General features: G+C 40.5%; 1 protein-coding gene across 1 annotated transcript in view; it reads right to left on the reverse strand.

The window, feature by feature from the left end:
• MTMR7 (myotubularin related protein 7) overlaps nucleotides 1–16,160 on the reverse strand; it is an 80,546-nt gene that overhangs the window by 14,081 nt on the left and 50,305 nt on the right. Inside the window, 3 exon segments of the mRNA XM_030565107.1 lie at nucleotides 5,475–5,524; nucleotides 6,172–6,297; nucleotides 10,171–10,280. Of these exon segments, the coding sequence (XP_030420967.1) occupies nucleotides 5,475–5,524; nucleotides 6,172–6,297; nucleotides 10,171–10,280 (286 nt within the window).

Below are 16,160 nucleotides of genomic sequence, written 5' to 3' on the forward strand. Positions count from 1 at the left end.
CAAGATATTACCATTACAACCTGAAATCCAATAGGAATCCTTTATGAAAACTAGAGCACTACATTGTTGAAAAAAAATGCTTTGTGGGAGAGAGTTGAGTCATGGGTTTCATGGTGAATTTTTAGTCACATCACAAAATCAGGCAGGTGTGGAAACCTCTGCTCACAGAACCGAAGGAGTGCTGCGCTTGCCAGGCAGGAACAGAGCACACAGGAGAAGCTCTGTGGGGAAACTTCCAGAGTCCCCTGCTGGTTTATACCTGGTACTAGTGTGCGCTGTAAGGGCTGGTCTACACTACGGGGGAAAATCGATCTTAGATACGCAACTTCAGCTACGTGAATAACGTAGCTGAAGTCGAAGTATCTAAGATCGAATTACTCACCATCCTCATGGCGCGGGATCGATGTCCGCGGCTCCTCCTGTCGATTCCGCAACTCCGTTCGGGTTGGTGGAGTTATGGAATCGATATAAGCACGTTCGGGGATCGATATATCGCGTCTAGATGAGACGCGATATATCGATCCCCGAGCATTCGATTGCTACCCGCCGATACGGCAAGCAGTGAAGACGTACCCTAAGTCTCTCACTTCTATGAACACCCTTAGTCTATGTACTGTTAATTAGCACATCTCCAGGACAACCTTTGCTGACAGACTTTTATGGTGCCCCCTCCCCCCCCCCCGAAAAAAACCCTCCAATCATAGTTTAAGGCTGCCCTGTATTGGTGGAATTCCTTGGGGAGAGCATTCTAGGGCACAGCTACACTCTGCTGTGTTAGCAGGTGTGCTTTGAACCACTTCTCTATATAGAATTAGGTTTTTGGTGCTGTTCACAATGGATTACCTCAATTAAGAGGGGACTGAAAATATGTAATGCATACAGTTGAGACAATATGCTGTATGTCTGACTTTGACCTGTAAAAGAGGAAGTATCTTTAGTTGTTTGTTCTGTATCTAGTATATATAGGCTAATGGAGTAGAAAATCATAAAAATAATTTCTTCTAAATTAGAACCTGCCATTACTTAAATGCCTCAATGAGGTATAGCAGTATCATTAAGGAGATCACAGTTATCAATGGTGATTGTATGCCTACAATATTTTATAGACATTATTATTAAAGATTTTGTAGAATGTCATTTTTAACGACTGAAACGCTTGCTGGAATCTTATAAGAACTTTATTCCAGTAAAAACTGCCTCAAATTATTGAATGTTATTTAATAACTGTCACTGTAGCATCAGCCTACAGAGAAATCAAGTACACCACTACCTCAATATAATGCCACCCGATATAACACGAATTTGGATATAATGCAGTAAAGCAGCACTCCAGGGGGGCGGGGCTGCTCACTCTGGTGGATCAAAGCAAGTTCAATATAACACGGTTTCACCTATAATGCGGTAAGATTTTTCTGCTCCCGAGGACAGCGTTATATCGAGGTAGAGGTGTAATATGACAATGAATCTTCAACATAACTTTTGTGCTTTGAATGTTTTTCTAAGAACTTGACTTAACACACAAATGCAGGGAACTGGAGACATATGTCCACATTATGGACAAAAAGCCTGCAAATTGTTTAATTAGCAACAAAAAGACAGTTGAGATTTTGAGGCATAATACAACCTGTCAAATCAGTACATTGTTTTATATTTCCTTTACTTGACGTATCTTTTGTTTTAATTTGATGGACTATTTGCCTATAGACTAGGAAAGAAGGACCCATTGCAGGAAGGATGGACTCCAGATAAAGCAAAATGGAACCAGATTGCTGGCATGTACATTTAAAAACATTATAGAGGAATTTTTAAACAAGGGCTGAGGGAAAGCCGACAGGTGTGTAGGAGCACATGGTTTGGACAGAGACATCCCTACGAGAAGATCTATTAATGGGGATTCTCTCTTTTCTAGTAAGAAGGAGAAGATAGAAGTTGATAAACCACAGGTAGGAACTGGAGAGAAACAGTCAAATGAAAAAGAGTCCAATTCAACTGTATCACATAATGGCAAACAACTAAAAAGTGACAAATTTGATAAGTGCTTGTATACACATGCTAGAAGTCTAAATACTAAGATGGGTAAACTTAAGGGCCTGGTATTAAATGAGGATATTGATATAACAGGCAACACAAAAACTTTGTGGAATGATGATAATCAATAGGACGCAGTGATATCAAGGTACAAAATATATAGGAATGACAGAGTAGGTCGGGAAGTGGCACTAGATGTAACAGAAAGCACAGAGTCAAATATAGTAAAAAAAACTTAAATGAATCAAACTGTACCATAGAATCTCTTTGGATAGAAATTTCATGCTTGAATAATAAGAGCATAGCAGTAGGAATATACGACCAACCACCGGATCAGGATTGTGGTGGTGACTGTGAAATGCTCTGGGAAATTAGAGTGACTATAAAAATAGAAAACTCAATAATAAAGGGGGATTTCAACTGTCCTCATACTGACTGAATATGTGTCACCTCAGGATGGGATGCAGACACCATAAATGACTCCTTCTTGGAGCAGCTAGTCCTGGAATGCACAAGGGGAGAGGTAGTTATCTGATTTAATCTTAAGTGGAACACAGGATCTGATCCAAGAGATGAATATAGCTGAACCACTTGGTAATAATGATCATAATATAACTAAATTGAACATCCTTGTGAGGGATGGAGAGATGGGATGAAACATCAAAGAAGCAGCATTAATTTCAGAAAGGGGAACTACACACAAATGAGGAAGCTAGTTAAACAGAAATTAAAAGGTATGGTCCCAAAAGTGAAATGCCTGCAAGCTGCATGGAAACTTTTTAAAAACAACATAATAGAGGCTCAAATTAAATGGATACCTCAAATAAAAAAAAATAGTAAAAGGACAAAAAAAGCGCCACCGTGGCTATACAACAAAATAAAAGAAGCTGTTAGGGGCCAAAAAGCATCCTTTAAAAATTGGAAATTAAATCTTACTGAGGAAAACAGAAAGGAGCATAAACTCTAGCAAGTCAAGTAAAAATGTATAATTAGGTGGGCCAAAAAAGAATTTGAAGAGAAACTAGCAAAAGGCTCAAAACCCAACAGCAAAAAAAAAAAAAAATGTTAAGTACACAAGGAGCAGGAAGCCTATAGGACAATCTGTGGGGGCACTGAATGATTAAAGTGTTACAGGAGCACTCCAGGAAGATAAAGCCATTGCAGAGAAGTTAAATGAATTCTTTGCATCTGTCTTTACTGCAGATGATGGGAGGGAGATTCCCACACCTGGGCCATTCATTTTAGGTGAGAAGTCTGAGGAATTTTTCCAGATTGAGGTGTTAATAGAGGAGGTTTTGGAACACATTTATAAACTAACCAGTAAGAAGTCACCAGCACCAGATGGTATTTACCCAAGAGTTCTGTAGGAACTCAAATATGAAATTGCAAAACTACTAAGTGTGGTATGTAACCTATCATTTAAATGAGCTTCTGTACCAGATGACCGGAGGACAGCTAATGTGATGCCAGTTTTTAAACAAAGGCTTCACAGGTGATTCTGGTAATTACAGGCTGGTAAACCCAACTTCAGTACCTGGTAAACTGGTTGAAACTACAGTAAAGAATAAAATTATCACACACATAGATGACCACGATTTGTTGGGAAAGAGTCAACATGGCTTTTGTAAAGGGAAATCACGTCTCACCAATCTATTAGAATTCTTTGGGCAGGATCAAGAAACATGTAAACAATGGTGATCCAGCAAATATAGTGTATTTGGACTTTCAGAAAGCCTTTGACAAGGTCCTACATCAAAAAATCTAAAACAAAGTAAGCAGTCATGAGATAAGAAGGAAGGTCCTCTCAGGGATCAGTAACTGGTTAAAAGATAGGAAACAAAGGGCAGGAATAAGTGGTCAGTTTTCACAATGGAAAGCGGTAAACAGTGGTGTCTGCCAGGGGTCTGTACTGGGACCAGTGCTGTTCAACATCTTAATAAATGATCTGGCAAAAAGGGTAAACAGTGAGGTGACAAAATTTGTAGGTGATCCAAAATTACTTAAGATAACAGTCTGTTTGGGGTTAAGTAAAAGTTACAAAAGGATCCCACAAAACTGAGTGACCGGGCAAAAAAATGGCAGATGAAATTCAATACTGATAAATGTTAAAGTAATACACATTGGAAAACATAATCCCAACTATACATACAAAATGATGAGATCTAAATTAGCTGTTACCACTCTAGAAAGAGATCTTGGAGTCATTGTGGACAGTTCTCTGAAAACATCTGTTCAATGTGCAGCAGCAGTCACAAAAGCTAACAAAATGTTAGGAACCATTAGTAAAGGGATGAATGGATGGATGGATAAGAATTAGAGGAGGACAACAAAAATGATTAGGGGTATAGAACAGCTTCCCTATGAGGAGAGATTAATAAAACTGGGACTTTTCATCTTCGAAAAGAGATGACTAAGGGGGGATTTGATATTATGAAGGGTGTGAAGAAAGTGAATAAGGAAGTGTTATTTGCACCTTCACATAACACAAGAACCAGGGGTCACTCAATTAAATTAATAGGCTGCTGGTTTAAAGCAAACAAAAGAAAGTACTTCACACAATGCATAGTCAACCTGTGGAACTCATTGCCAGAGGAATATTGTAAAGGCCAAAACTGTAACAGGATTCAAAAAAGACTTAGATAAGTTCATGGAGGATAGGTCCACCAATGGCTATTAGCCAAGATGGTCATTGATGCAACCCCATGCTCTAGGTATCTCTAGCATGTGATTGCCAGCAGCTGGAAGTGGACAACAGGAGATGGATCACTTGATGATTACCTGTTTTGTTCATTCCCTCTGAAGCACCTGGCACTGGCCACCATCGGAAGACAGGATACTGCACTAGATGGACCACTGGTCTGACCCAGTGTGGCCGTTCTTATAATATTTGGAGGCACGCATAAAACAATTTGTAAAATCAGTATATTTTATATTCCCTTTACTTGAAATATGTTTTGTTTTAATTTGACAGAATAATATAGACTGAGTAGGTCTCAGATCACAGATCCTTGATGTCAACTGCACTTAAGCATATGTCTAAAGTTAAGTGCTGTCCTGAGTAGGGATGCTTTCCTGATCTGGGCCTTAATTCTGCATGAGCGAAATCCTGTCTCCTACTGAAGTCAATGGCAGAACTCCTATTGACTACAATAGAAGTTTCTCTCCAAAATGAATGCTTCAATGGTAAAAGTAAGCACAAGACAAGCATCCAATATACTCAATAGTAAACAATGGGGAAAGAAAGGTAAGAAAACAACATTTCAATTTTATTTTCCAATACTCTGTAATAAATAAAGAAAAAACGTTATGAGGAATAACTTGAGGGCATCATGTTAGTTTACTTTCTCACTGCCATTTGAAAATCAAATTAAAATGGCATCAGCAGACAGCTGACCTTCCCTTATGAAAAAAGTGTATATTGAAAAAAAACCTGAGAGTACCCTTACCTGTGATTAAATTTGTGCCCAAAGGAAACCCAATCTTTTTCAATTAATACCTAAAATGAGAAAAGTGCACATAAGTGTCATATAATGGAATCAAGATTAATTTTTAGAGGAAGAAAAAGATGATGGAAATTAGCACTGCTGTATTTCAACAAAGCTTGATTCCAAATGACCGCCTATCATTTTTTATTAAACTCTACAAGCCTTGCAAACCTATCTTTGCAGGAATGACCATAAGGTTGGTAAACATTCATGCATACTCTGCCAATTTGGACATCGGTCCTCTTGTTGAAAAGGAACAGATTTCAAACATGGTTTCCCCAACCCGAACCCCCTGATTTGCACCCAATTTTGATAGGCAAAACTTCAGTGCTCATCTTTGAAAATTTTAATCCTAAGTATAAACTGATGCTCCCACAACAACGTCTTGGGCAACAAGACAGTTTCTTTGTCATGATTTAAAACACAAAGACGGACTGTACTTGATGGAACCAAATGTTTGGGGTTAATTTGGATAATTTGGCATTGATAATTTGAACCACTTTGGTTTTTTTAAAACTTTCTACTTAAGAAAAAAAAGACATTTTTAAGGAAAAGGTTATTTTCTCTACACACACACACACACAAAGAACATTAGTGTTAATACTTTGCACATGATGTCATAGAACATTTACACCCTCGGTAAAATAGGCTTGCTTACCATAAAGCCCTTTATAGTTCGGTAAAATGGATCTAATAGAAGGCTTGCTACAGAGCAAACCTGAGCTGTTCTGTCCCAGCCATCTGAGCAATGAACAAGAACACTCACACCTTCCTCTGCCACAGCCTAAAAGGACAGAAAGATTCACAGAAGTAGTAAATAAGGTTATGGCAATGGGTAACAGTAGAGATGCACGCGAGCCCAGTGGTTTAGGGTGCTAGCCTAGCATGTAGGAGGGCTGGGTTCAGGTCTTTGCTCGGCTACAGACTTCCTGTGACAGTCAAGGCCCAGGTCAAAAAAAGCTTTTTAGGTGCCTAACGCCTACTGATTTCAAATGAGCTTCTCTGTGCCTCAGTTTCCCTATCTATAAAATGGGGATAGCAACTCTTCCCTACCTGAGAGGTATATTGTGAGAGTAATTGCATTAAAGAATGTGAGGTGCTCAGATACCATGGTAACAGTGGAGATGTAAGTACCTAAGGTATCTAGACTGATAGCAGTAGTATCTCCATCTGAAAAATAGCTTCCTCAGTTCAAGGACGTTACTGAACACAAGAGTATCAGACCACAAAGCACATAGAGGAAGCCTCCGTTTATGATACATGTCCATATTCAATATGCAAGATTTGAAGTCTATAATTCTGTAATCTTCATTTACATTATCAGGAAGAGAGCTGTTTCATGCATAGTATAAGTGATGTGTGCAAGGAAGAGGTTATGTTCAGTAAACCTGGGAGATCCTTTTGGGGAAGTTAGAACTCAATATGGATTAAAAGGATTTATTTTAAATAAGGCTTTTGCCCTTTGTTGTTTCTTTATGATTTCTAAAGAAAGCTGTACTTAAATCTCAATGGAGAAAAATAAAATGAGTTAAGAAAGAAAGTACCTAGAAAAATAAACTCTTGAAAACTTTAAATAAAAGTGGAACAATGACTAATAATGAATCATCAATGTTTATTTTAGGAGGGAGATAATTCCACCAGAATGGAATCCTGTGGGCAAAATGCCAATATTTAACAATTGGCAAGGATAAAAATCTGGATACTAGAGGCTAGCCAGAAATAGAGCAAAACTTCCAAGTAGATTTTTACTCAGGAACCAAAATTATACAAGTAGATCTGCATTCCAAAACAAAGAGAAACAGGAAGGTGGTGGGCACATATGCAACAAAAATAAAGATGATTTGCAGACATTACTTAAACTCGCCACTAGGGGAAAGACGGCAAATGCTGAGATCAATGAGTGAAATCCTGGCAGCAGTGGAATCAATGGCAAAACGCCAATTGACTTCAGTGGGGCCCAGACTTCACCTAATGAATTCTGCTATAGATAGTTACAGCTGCATATGGGAAAGGCAGAAGCAAGGCAAGAAAGAACTGATAGTTACTGAGTATCAGCAAAAACATGAAAGTGGGCATGTCATTTAAAAAAAATAGTCACATAAACACTTATATACTAATTACCACTGTAAGAGAAAAAATGAGAGAGCTGTAGTGTCTAACATTGGGAAGACCTACAAGTAGCTGACATTTCAGAAACATGAGGCGTATGTGATTATCAAAGGGATAGCATAATTTCTATTCACTATTAAAAAGACAGGCAGGAGAATAGCACTAAACATAAGATACTATGGACTAACAAAATAAAAGTTCTGAGTAGAATACCATGAAGTAGAACTGCACTAGCCAGAAACACCAGGTCTTTACAATAAAATACACTAGTTGGGAGAGTAATAACAGCCTCAAAAGTAGAACAGTGATAGTAAATGCAAAATATTGGAAAACAATTTCTCAGTACTATAAACAACTGCTTCTTGGGACAAATAGGTAAGTATGCAGAGAAGAGGCTTCTCTTGAATTAGACTTTGGTAACAGAGAGACAAGGTGGGTGAGGTAATATTTTTTATTGGACCACCTTCTACTGGCGAGAGAGATGAGCTTTCAAACTTACACAGAGATTTTCTTCAGGACTGGGAAACTTAAGAGAGTGACAGATAAATACAAAATGGAACAGATTGTTTAGTTAACACTGTTTAGTTAAAACGAGGAATCCTTGTGGCACCTTAGAGATTAACACATTTATTTGGGCATAAGCTTTCGTGGGCTACAGCCCACTTCATCAGATGCATGGAGTGAAAAATACAGTAGGCAGATATAAATATAAAGCACATGAAAAGATGGTGGCTGGGCCACTACAAAAACTAACTTTTCCTCTGTTGATACTCACACATTCTTGTCAACTGTTGGAAATGGGCCACATCCACCCTGACTCAATTGGCCTCGTTAGCACTGACCTCCTACTTGGTAAGGCAACTCCCATCTTTTCATGTGCGATATATTTATACCTACCTACTGTATTTTTCACTCCAGGCATCTGATGAAGTGGGCTATAGCCCACAAAAGCTTATGCCCAAATAAATTTGTTAGTCTCTAAGGTGCCACAAGGACTCCTCATTGTTTTTGCTGATACAGACTAACACAGCTACCCTTTTGAAAACTGATTAGTTAAGTAAATTAATAGTGGGAGCTTAAATTCATAACTTTGCTAGACACTAAAAATCATGGTTTGAATAGAGAAACTGGATTTATGGCTTATTATAACAGGCTCTAACCTACTAACAATACTACCCTCCCCCCGAGCTGCTTTCCCCACTTTCACAAGCTTTCTGTCCTGTGACTGGAGGAGTGTTAACTGGCCACTTATCTTGAATGGTCCCTTGAAATATGTGTTAATTGCTTATGCTAAACCATCTGTTCCACCTTGTATTTAGCTGTGATACTCTGGCCAGGTCTACACTACACACTTCCTTCAGTATAACTATGTCGTCAGGGATGTGAAAAATCCACACCCCTGAGTGATTAGTTATACCGACTTTAACCCTCGTGTAGACAGCTCTCCTGCCGGCGTAACTACTGCCTCTCGCAGAGGTGGAGATATTAAGCCAACAGGAGAGCTCTCTCCTGTCAGCTTAGAGCAGGGGTCGGCAACCTTTGGCACATGGCCCACCAGGGTAAGCCCCCTGGTGGGCTGAGCCGGTTTGTTTACCTGCCGCGTCTGCAGGTTCAGCTGATCTCAGCTCCCACTGGCTGCAGTTTGCTATTCCAGGCCAATAGGGGCTGTGAGAAGCGGTGCGGGCCAAGGAATGTGCTGGCCGCCGCTTCCGGCAGCCCCCATTGGCCTGCAGTGGTGAACTGCGGCCAGTGGGAGCCGCGATCGGCCGAACCTGTGGATGTGGCAGGTAAAGAAACCGACCCAGCCTGCCAGGGGGCTTACCCTGGTGGTCCATGTGCCAAAGGTTGCCGACTCCTGGCTTAGAGCATCTTCACCAGAAGCGCTATGCAGCTGCACCAATGAAAGTTTGTACTGTAGACCTGCACTCTGAGTAAGTTTCCCAGACCTGAAGAAGAGCTCTGTGTAAGCTTGAAAGCTTGTCTCTCTCTCACCAACAGAAGTTGGTCCAATAAAAGATATTACCTTACCTGCCTTGTATCTCTAGTATCCTGGGACTTACATGGTCACAACACTTCATACTTTGCCTTGGTAATGCACAGGAGTTGGTTAAGGCAATAAAGTGGGACCAGAGTATAATTAAGATTGTCATGTGTGCACATGGACAATCATACCTAGAGGTAGTGCTGCAACACTTAACCTTCAACAAGGGAAACTTAAGGAGAAACAGGTTTAGTAACTGTCTGCAGGGAAAAGACAGGAAATTAAGATATACAGCATTGGTTAGTGGAGGCTGCACTGCAATTCAGGTACTTAGTGCACAAGAACAGAGGGGAATAGAACACTAATTTACAAGCAAAGTGTCCAAATGACAACTTTTGCCACACTAAAAATTGTCTCTTCTCCCCTCACAGAAACATTACACATTTGGGGCCAGATTATTTTCTAGTGTAACTTCATTTAAGTCAATGGAGTTTCACTAGCAGTGAATCTGGCCCTCAGTTTTCTGCATGACGTCAATCAATTTTGATTTAGTTTTACATAATTTACCTTTGCAATGAAGATGCCCGCATCCATGATGGCTTTGATGTGTTTTAGCCAGCCAGAATTCTCCAGGCCCCAGAGGAAGTCACTCATAGAAGGGGATTTCAGCTCACAAACTGTAAAGTAAGTCATGTTTTTAATGCACAACATAACATTTTAACTCGTAGGTTCCGACTTACTGTTCAACCTAAGTATCGATACGTTTGCAGATTCTCTACACAAAACAGACATATTCTGAAATGGAAAGATTACTTCTAAGTATATCTAAGGTTCTGTACAGCATGTATGAAAACATAAGTTGAAGGGACAGCGCTGGGTGAAATTTGGCCCTATGTGTAAAAAAAAAGTTGTTAAAAAAAAAAAGTAGGTTTTACAAAACTTATAAGAGAAATGCTTCTTTTAAAAGATTCCCGAGCAGTACTTTGGAATTTATATAAATATTTCTTCTGTGATGTAGGTTTTCCATAAGCATAACCATTTTAACAGTAGTAATGAAATCCGTGACAGTGGAGAAGGATGATCCCATGATTAATTATCAGAAGTTGGAGTCGAGAGGATTGTGGTTTTCCCCCCAGCTTTGCCACAGATTTCATGTGTGACCTTGGCCAAGTCCTTCAGGATAAAATTTTCAGAAGTGACTATTAATTTGGGCACAAAGAAATTAAGCCAGCCATTAAAGCTGTTGGCCTTAACCTCACTGTGCCTCAATTTCCCCATCTGTAAGAAGGGTTCTAAGGATCAACTCAATAATACTGTGAAAACAATTTGAGCTCCTCTGATAGAAGGTCCTAAAGAAGTTAAATAATACTGAAAATAAATGTATCAGGAAATCTAAATCATCTGCTCTAATCAGCTGTTAGGCAGGTAAATGGCCATATTATTCATATATGTGCCGAGCTAAGCATCCAAGGTTGACATTCAGAAGCCCTGTATACAGCAAACATATTTCATGTTTATCTGGATACCCTGCAAATGGACAGAGTGAATAAAATCCATTCTCTTGGCAGCTTGCAGGCTCCAAGGCACCTCTTGTGATACAGCAGGGGCCCCTTTTCATCCACTGTTGCCAGAGACATTGCCCACTGCACCAATCCATTAAGAACAATTTTTCCTCTCACAAAGAATCGATACTGTTTTGTTTTTTATTTGTATTACTGTAGCACTTACGAGCCCTAGCTGTGGATCAGGACCCCATGGTGCCCAGCACTGAACAAACACAAAATAAAAAGATGACCCCTGCCTCAAAGAGCTTAAAATCTCTATTATTTCCCTTTAATTTTGAAATAACACACACAATTCATAGAACATTCAAAGCAGAGAGCAAATATTGGGGGGGAGAGTTACTCAGCTCATCTTTCCAACGTTGGTAGATTTAACAGGATCCCAAATGTGAATGCTAAATCAATACGTAGATATACACAGTGAGAATTTACGTACCCAACATGAAATTCAGATGTCCTGTTAAACCATCTGTGAGTGAATATTGGACATGCTATATTACATGAAAATTCATCCCTTGAAATTGTATATGCTACACATAAATTACTACAATATTAACATATTTTCATCTCTGTACAATGTCTGAATTTTTTTTGTCTGTATGATACAGTTTCATCCCACTGTTGTTAAATGTCTGTCTTCATTCTTCCTCTTTCTCTTTTTAACTACTCCAAAATTAGTAACACTGGCCAAAAAAAAAATAAAAAAATTAAAAAGCACCTCACTCTCATCTGAAATCTGACTTGTGGTCTCAATCCAGTAGAAACCATTCTTTAAAAGGGCAATAAAATTCTGTGTCAGACATTATAAAGTTTCATGTGCCATATCCATCACAGACATAAGACCATGCAACACTGGTGATTTGGGTACAGCTGCGCCAGTTTTTCATATCAGTAAATTTGATCCCAAGAAAGAAATTTCCATTTTCTTCAGTGTAGCCAGGATTTCACTCTATAAGTGAAATTCATAATTAGTCCACCCCAGCTCTCAATTTCTGATATTTTTTAACCCTTTTTCATTCTAAGGCACAGTAACCTAATCTGTATTATATAAAGGATTTCAATCTTTGAACACAGAGGTTCTCACAGAAGTTTATTTTACAAGTCATTTTTGAAATGCTTAAAAAAAAACAACAACCCTGAGTAACAATACTGAAGCAAACAGTCTTTCAAATGATTAATGCTCCTGTGCAGATGGAAGCATAAGCAATTAGTAGTTGAATTTTAATTGAAGCTGCTGGCTCTGTTTGCAAAAGCCCAGGGTAAAGCTGAAATACTACTTTGCTCATTCCTGCTACCAAATCAGAATCAATATTTACTTACCATTTTACTGAGCAAAGGCCATTTTGTCCTAAATCAGAGACATATGCCACATAGTTTAAGTGATGCTGGCTACTGATCTGTGATGCTGACTACTGATCTGTAGTTTAATAGTAAATTCAACTAATGTTGAATTCAGTTACTAGGCAAAACATACATGAAGCCACAAAAATATCTGTGTATCAAAAGAAAAGAAATGAAAATGTTTGAATTATAAAAGGCTCTGCAGCTATTTCACATGGAGGAGGGTATGGGGCAGAGATGACTTTACGCACAGGAAAATCAAGGAGCCACTTGGGGCAGTAAATTGTATGGAAGCTCAGCATCTCATAGGCTGCCCTTATTTTTCTCCCCAGTAACCGGACTGGAGTGGGAGAAGGAACAGCATACTGACAGATCTATAGTGCCCACCAGCAATAGCACCAGATGGGGAGGCAACTACTGGATTAATTTTCCCATTTCCGGCAGCTTGAGGCCCCACAAATCCTAAAGTTGACTTTTGCTCAGTTGGGGGAAGGGTTAAAGCAGTCGTCACCAACTGGTCAATCATGATCAACTGGTGGCGCAGCAGGGCTGTTACTAAGGCAGGCTCCCTGCCTGCCCCCAGCCCCGCACTGCTCCCAGAAGCAGCCAGTGCAGCACTGGGGGTAGGGGTTTCCCTCTGCGCGTGGCTCCTGCCTGCAAGCATCACCTCTGTAGCTCCCATTGGCCAGGAACAGGGAGCTGTGGCCAATGGGAGCTGTGAGGGTGATGCTTGCAGAGAGAGGTAGCGCACAGAGCCCCTACCCCCCACCTCCTTCCAGGGGCCACAGGGGCACATTGGACCCTTCTAGGAGCGGCGTGGGACAGGGGTAGGCAGGAAGCCTGCATTAGCAGCAGCCATGCTGCACCACCAATCGGGAGCTGCCGGAGGTAAATGCCTGGTAGGAGGCCGCACCGCAAGCCCCAGTCCAGAGCCACCATACCCCCTTCTGTACCCTGAGCCCCCTCCTGCACTCCAAGCCCCAGCCCTGATCTCCCTCCCAGAGCCAGCACCTCTCACCCCCTCCTGTACCCCAACTCCCTGCCCCAGGCTCAGCCCAGAGCCCCTCCCACACTGCGAACCCCTCAGCCCCAGCCCACAGCCTGCACCCCCTCCCAAACCCCAACCCCAGCCCAGTGAAAGTGAGTGAGGTGGGGGAGAGCAAGCGACAGAGGAGGGGAATGGAGTGAGCAGGGTGGGGCTTTGGGGACCTCAGGGAAAGGGCAGGGTAGATTCTAGGTTGCCCTTAAATTCAAAAGGTGATTTTGGACATAAAAAGGTTGGAGACCACTGGGTTAAAGTCTGTGGGCCAAACCCTGCAGTGCCTACCCAAGCAAAACTCCCAATGAAGTCCAAAGACCACAGGTTTCGTTCTTATCTAAGCAACTGATGCTCTTAATATTAATAGAAAAGAAGTCCCTATTCACTATTTTTGTTGTTCAAATACAGACAAACAGCACGTTGTGCATCATCTAAATGTAAAAATCATAGCAGATCAAATTCTGGTTGCCACCTGGAAACAGGAGCTAAACTCACCCAGTGAGGAATACAAATATGCTACCAAATCAATATTAATGGGCCCCTGAATCTTGGCTGTAGGGTGACCAGACTGTAAGTGTGAAAAATTGGGAAGGGGGTTTGCGGTAATAGGCACCTGTAAAAGAAAAAGCCTTGAATATCGGGACTGTCCCTATAAAATCAAGATATCTGGTTACTCTACTTGGCTGAGACCAGCCCTACACACAGCTCCCTTCTGCATACTTTTCTGCTTAGCACAGGAATGATTTGGCACAGGGTTGCGCATAAGGGCTATTACTTGGTCACAGTGACCTCAAACGTGTACACACTCGTGGGTGTGGACCACACTGCCTGACCCTCTGCTCCTCATATGTCTGGCATGGCCAATTTCCCTGCAGCTTTTCAGAGGAGGCAGGATATGGTTAGCCAGCTTCTGCCCAGCATTCCCAATGTCGGCTGTGGATCTTCTGAGGTGCGCATGTGGAGCATTGGCCAGAATTTGGCCCTTTGTTAATATAATTCAGTACATTAAATATTACTTTTGTATTCATTTGGACAACAATTCAGTGGAAGTTTATTGTCCTTAAACTTGGGGCTAAAATCCTGTTGGGGGAGCGGGGAGGGTAAAGCAAAATGGAGCTAAACTGAGGAAGGGTAATTAGGGTGTAGGATGGTGCAACAGATATGCTCCTCCACAGAATGAAGACGAATAGTGGTTGTAATCATCGTCCCAGAGTTTCAGGTATTTCTCTCTACTGCACATATATCACCCCTATGTTCCAGCACATAGAGCCACTGCAGTACTCAGCCTCTTTGCAAGCGGGCTCCCCCATGCAATGGATGTGCAGTTCATCCACTGTTTGAGTTCTCCCATGGGTGAACAGAGGGGTAGGATTTTCCCTTAGCCATTAAGTGTGTAACCTAGTATTACAGTTAAATTCTCTCACACTAATTAGCAAAGAATGAGCTAGTTGGAAAATGGAATTCCATCCCATGGGAAATTCCGACACTTTGAAATTTGTTTTCACTCTGAATCGGGACAAAAAGACAAAATTTCAAAACTTCGCGTGGAATGGAAATTCTGAAAAATTTCGATTCACAACAAAGTTGTTTTGATAATATCAAATATTTCATTTTGAGGAGTAAATCTTAATATAAATTATATATAATATTAAATACATGCATTAATATACAATAAAGTCAAAATGAAATTACATCAATTGATAAAGCCAAAAAGAAATATTTCTCCTTTATCAAAACAAAATTGAAATGGAATGTTTTGATGTTTTCCCATAGAAAATTTCTTCTTCACAATTGACATGTACCTGTGAAACATTTCAGTCTCAAAGAAACTGGATTTTCCAATGGAAAACTGTTCTGACAAAAAGAATTCAGCCAGCTCTATCAGGGAATTATCTGAGATCCATCATAGAAAAGCCATCTTTAACCTTCACTGTCCTAGACTCAAGAACCAATTCTCCTCTTGCTCCATCTTAACTCCACTGATGTCAATGGAATTACAATACAGCAACGCCTCACTTAATGTTGTAATTATGCTCCTGAAAAATGCTACTTTAAGCAAATCCAATTTCCCGATAAGAATTAATGTAAATGGGGGGGGTTGGGTTCCAGAGAAAATTTTTTCACCAGACAAAAACACATTATATACATATACAGTATAAGTGTTAAATAATTTTAACAAACAATTTAATACTGTACTCAGCATTTATGATTGTGAAGCTTGCCCCATTCCACCCGCCTGGTGCTCCTGCCAGGGAGCAGGGTTAGGGGCTTGCCCACTCCCTGGCTGGAATGCCGGGTAGGCGGAGTGGGGTGAGCCAAACGTAACAGAACACTGCACAACTTTAAACAAGTATGATCTCTAATAGATCAGCAAACTAATAACAAAACAATGTTAACTGGGACAACTTTAAGTGAGGAGTTACTGTACCCCTATTTTATGCCAGTGGGAGATCAGGAACAGGTGCTCTGTGTCTCCATATCTTCTTCTCCACACTGCCCACTTAAAACCAGCAGCAGCACATGGTAAACTGAAATCACTTTCGATCAGCATCCATAGCTTACTCTTTTAAAAGATTTCTATGTTCCCTGAAATGTTCCACAATGTCTCACATTCA

This window comes from Gopherus evgoodei, chromosome 5 (genome assembly GCF_007399415.2).
Source record: "Gopherus evgoodei ecotype Sinaloan lineage chromosome 5, rGopEvg1_v1.p, whole genome shotgun sequence".
NCBI classification, from domain to species: Eukaryota; Metazoa; Chordata; order Testudines; family Testudinidae; genus Gopherus; species Gopherus evgoodei.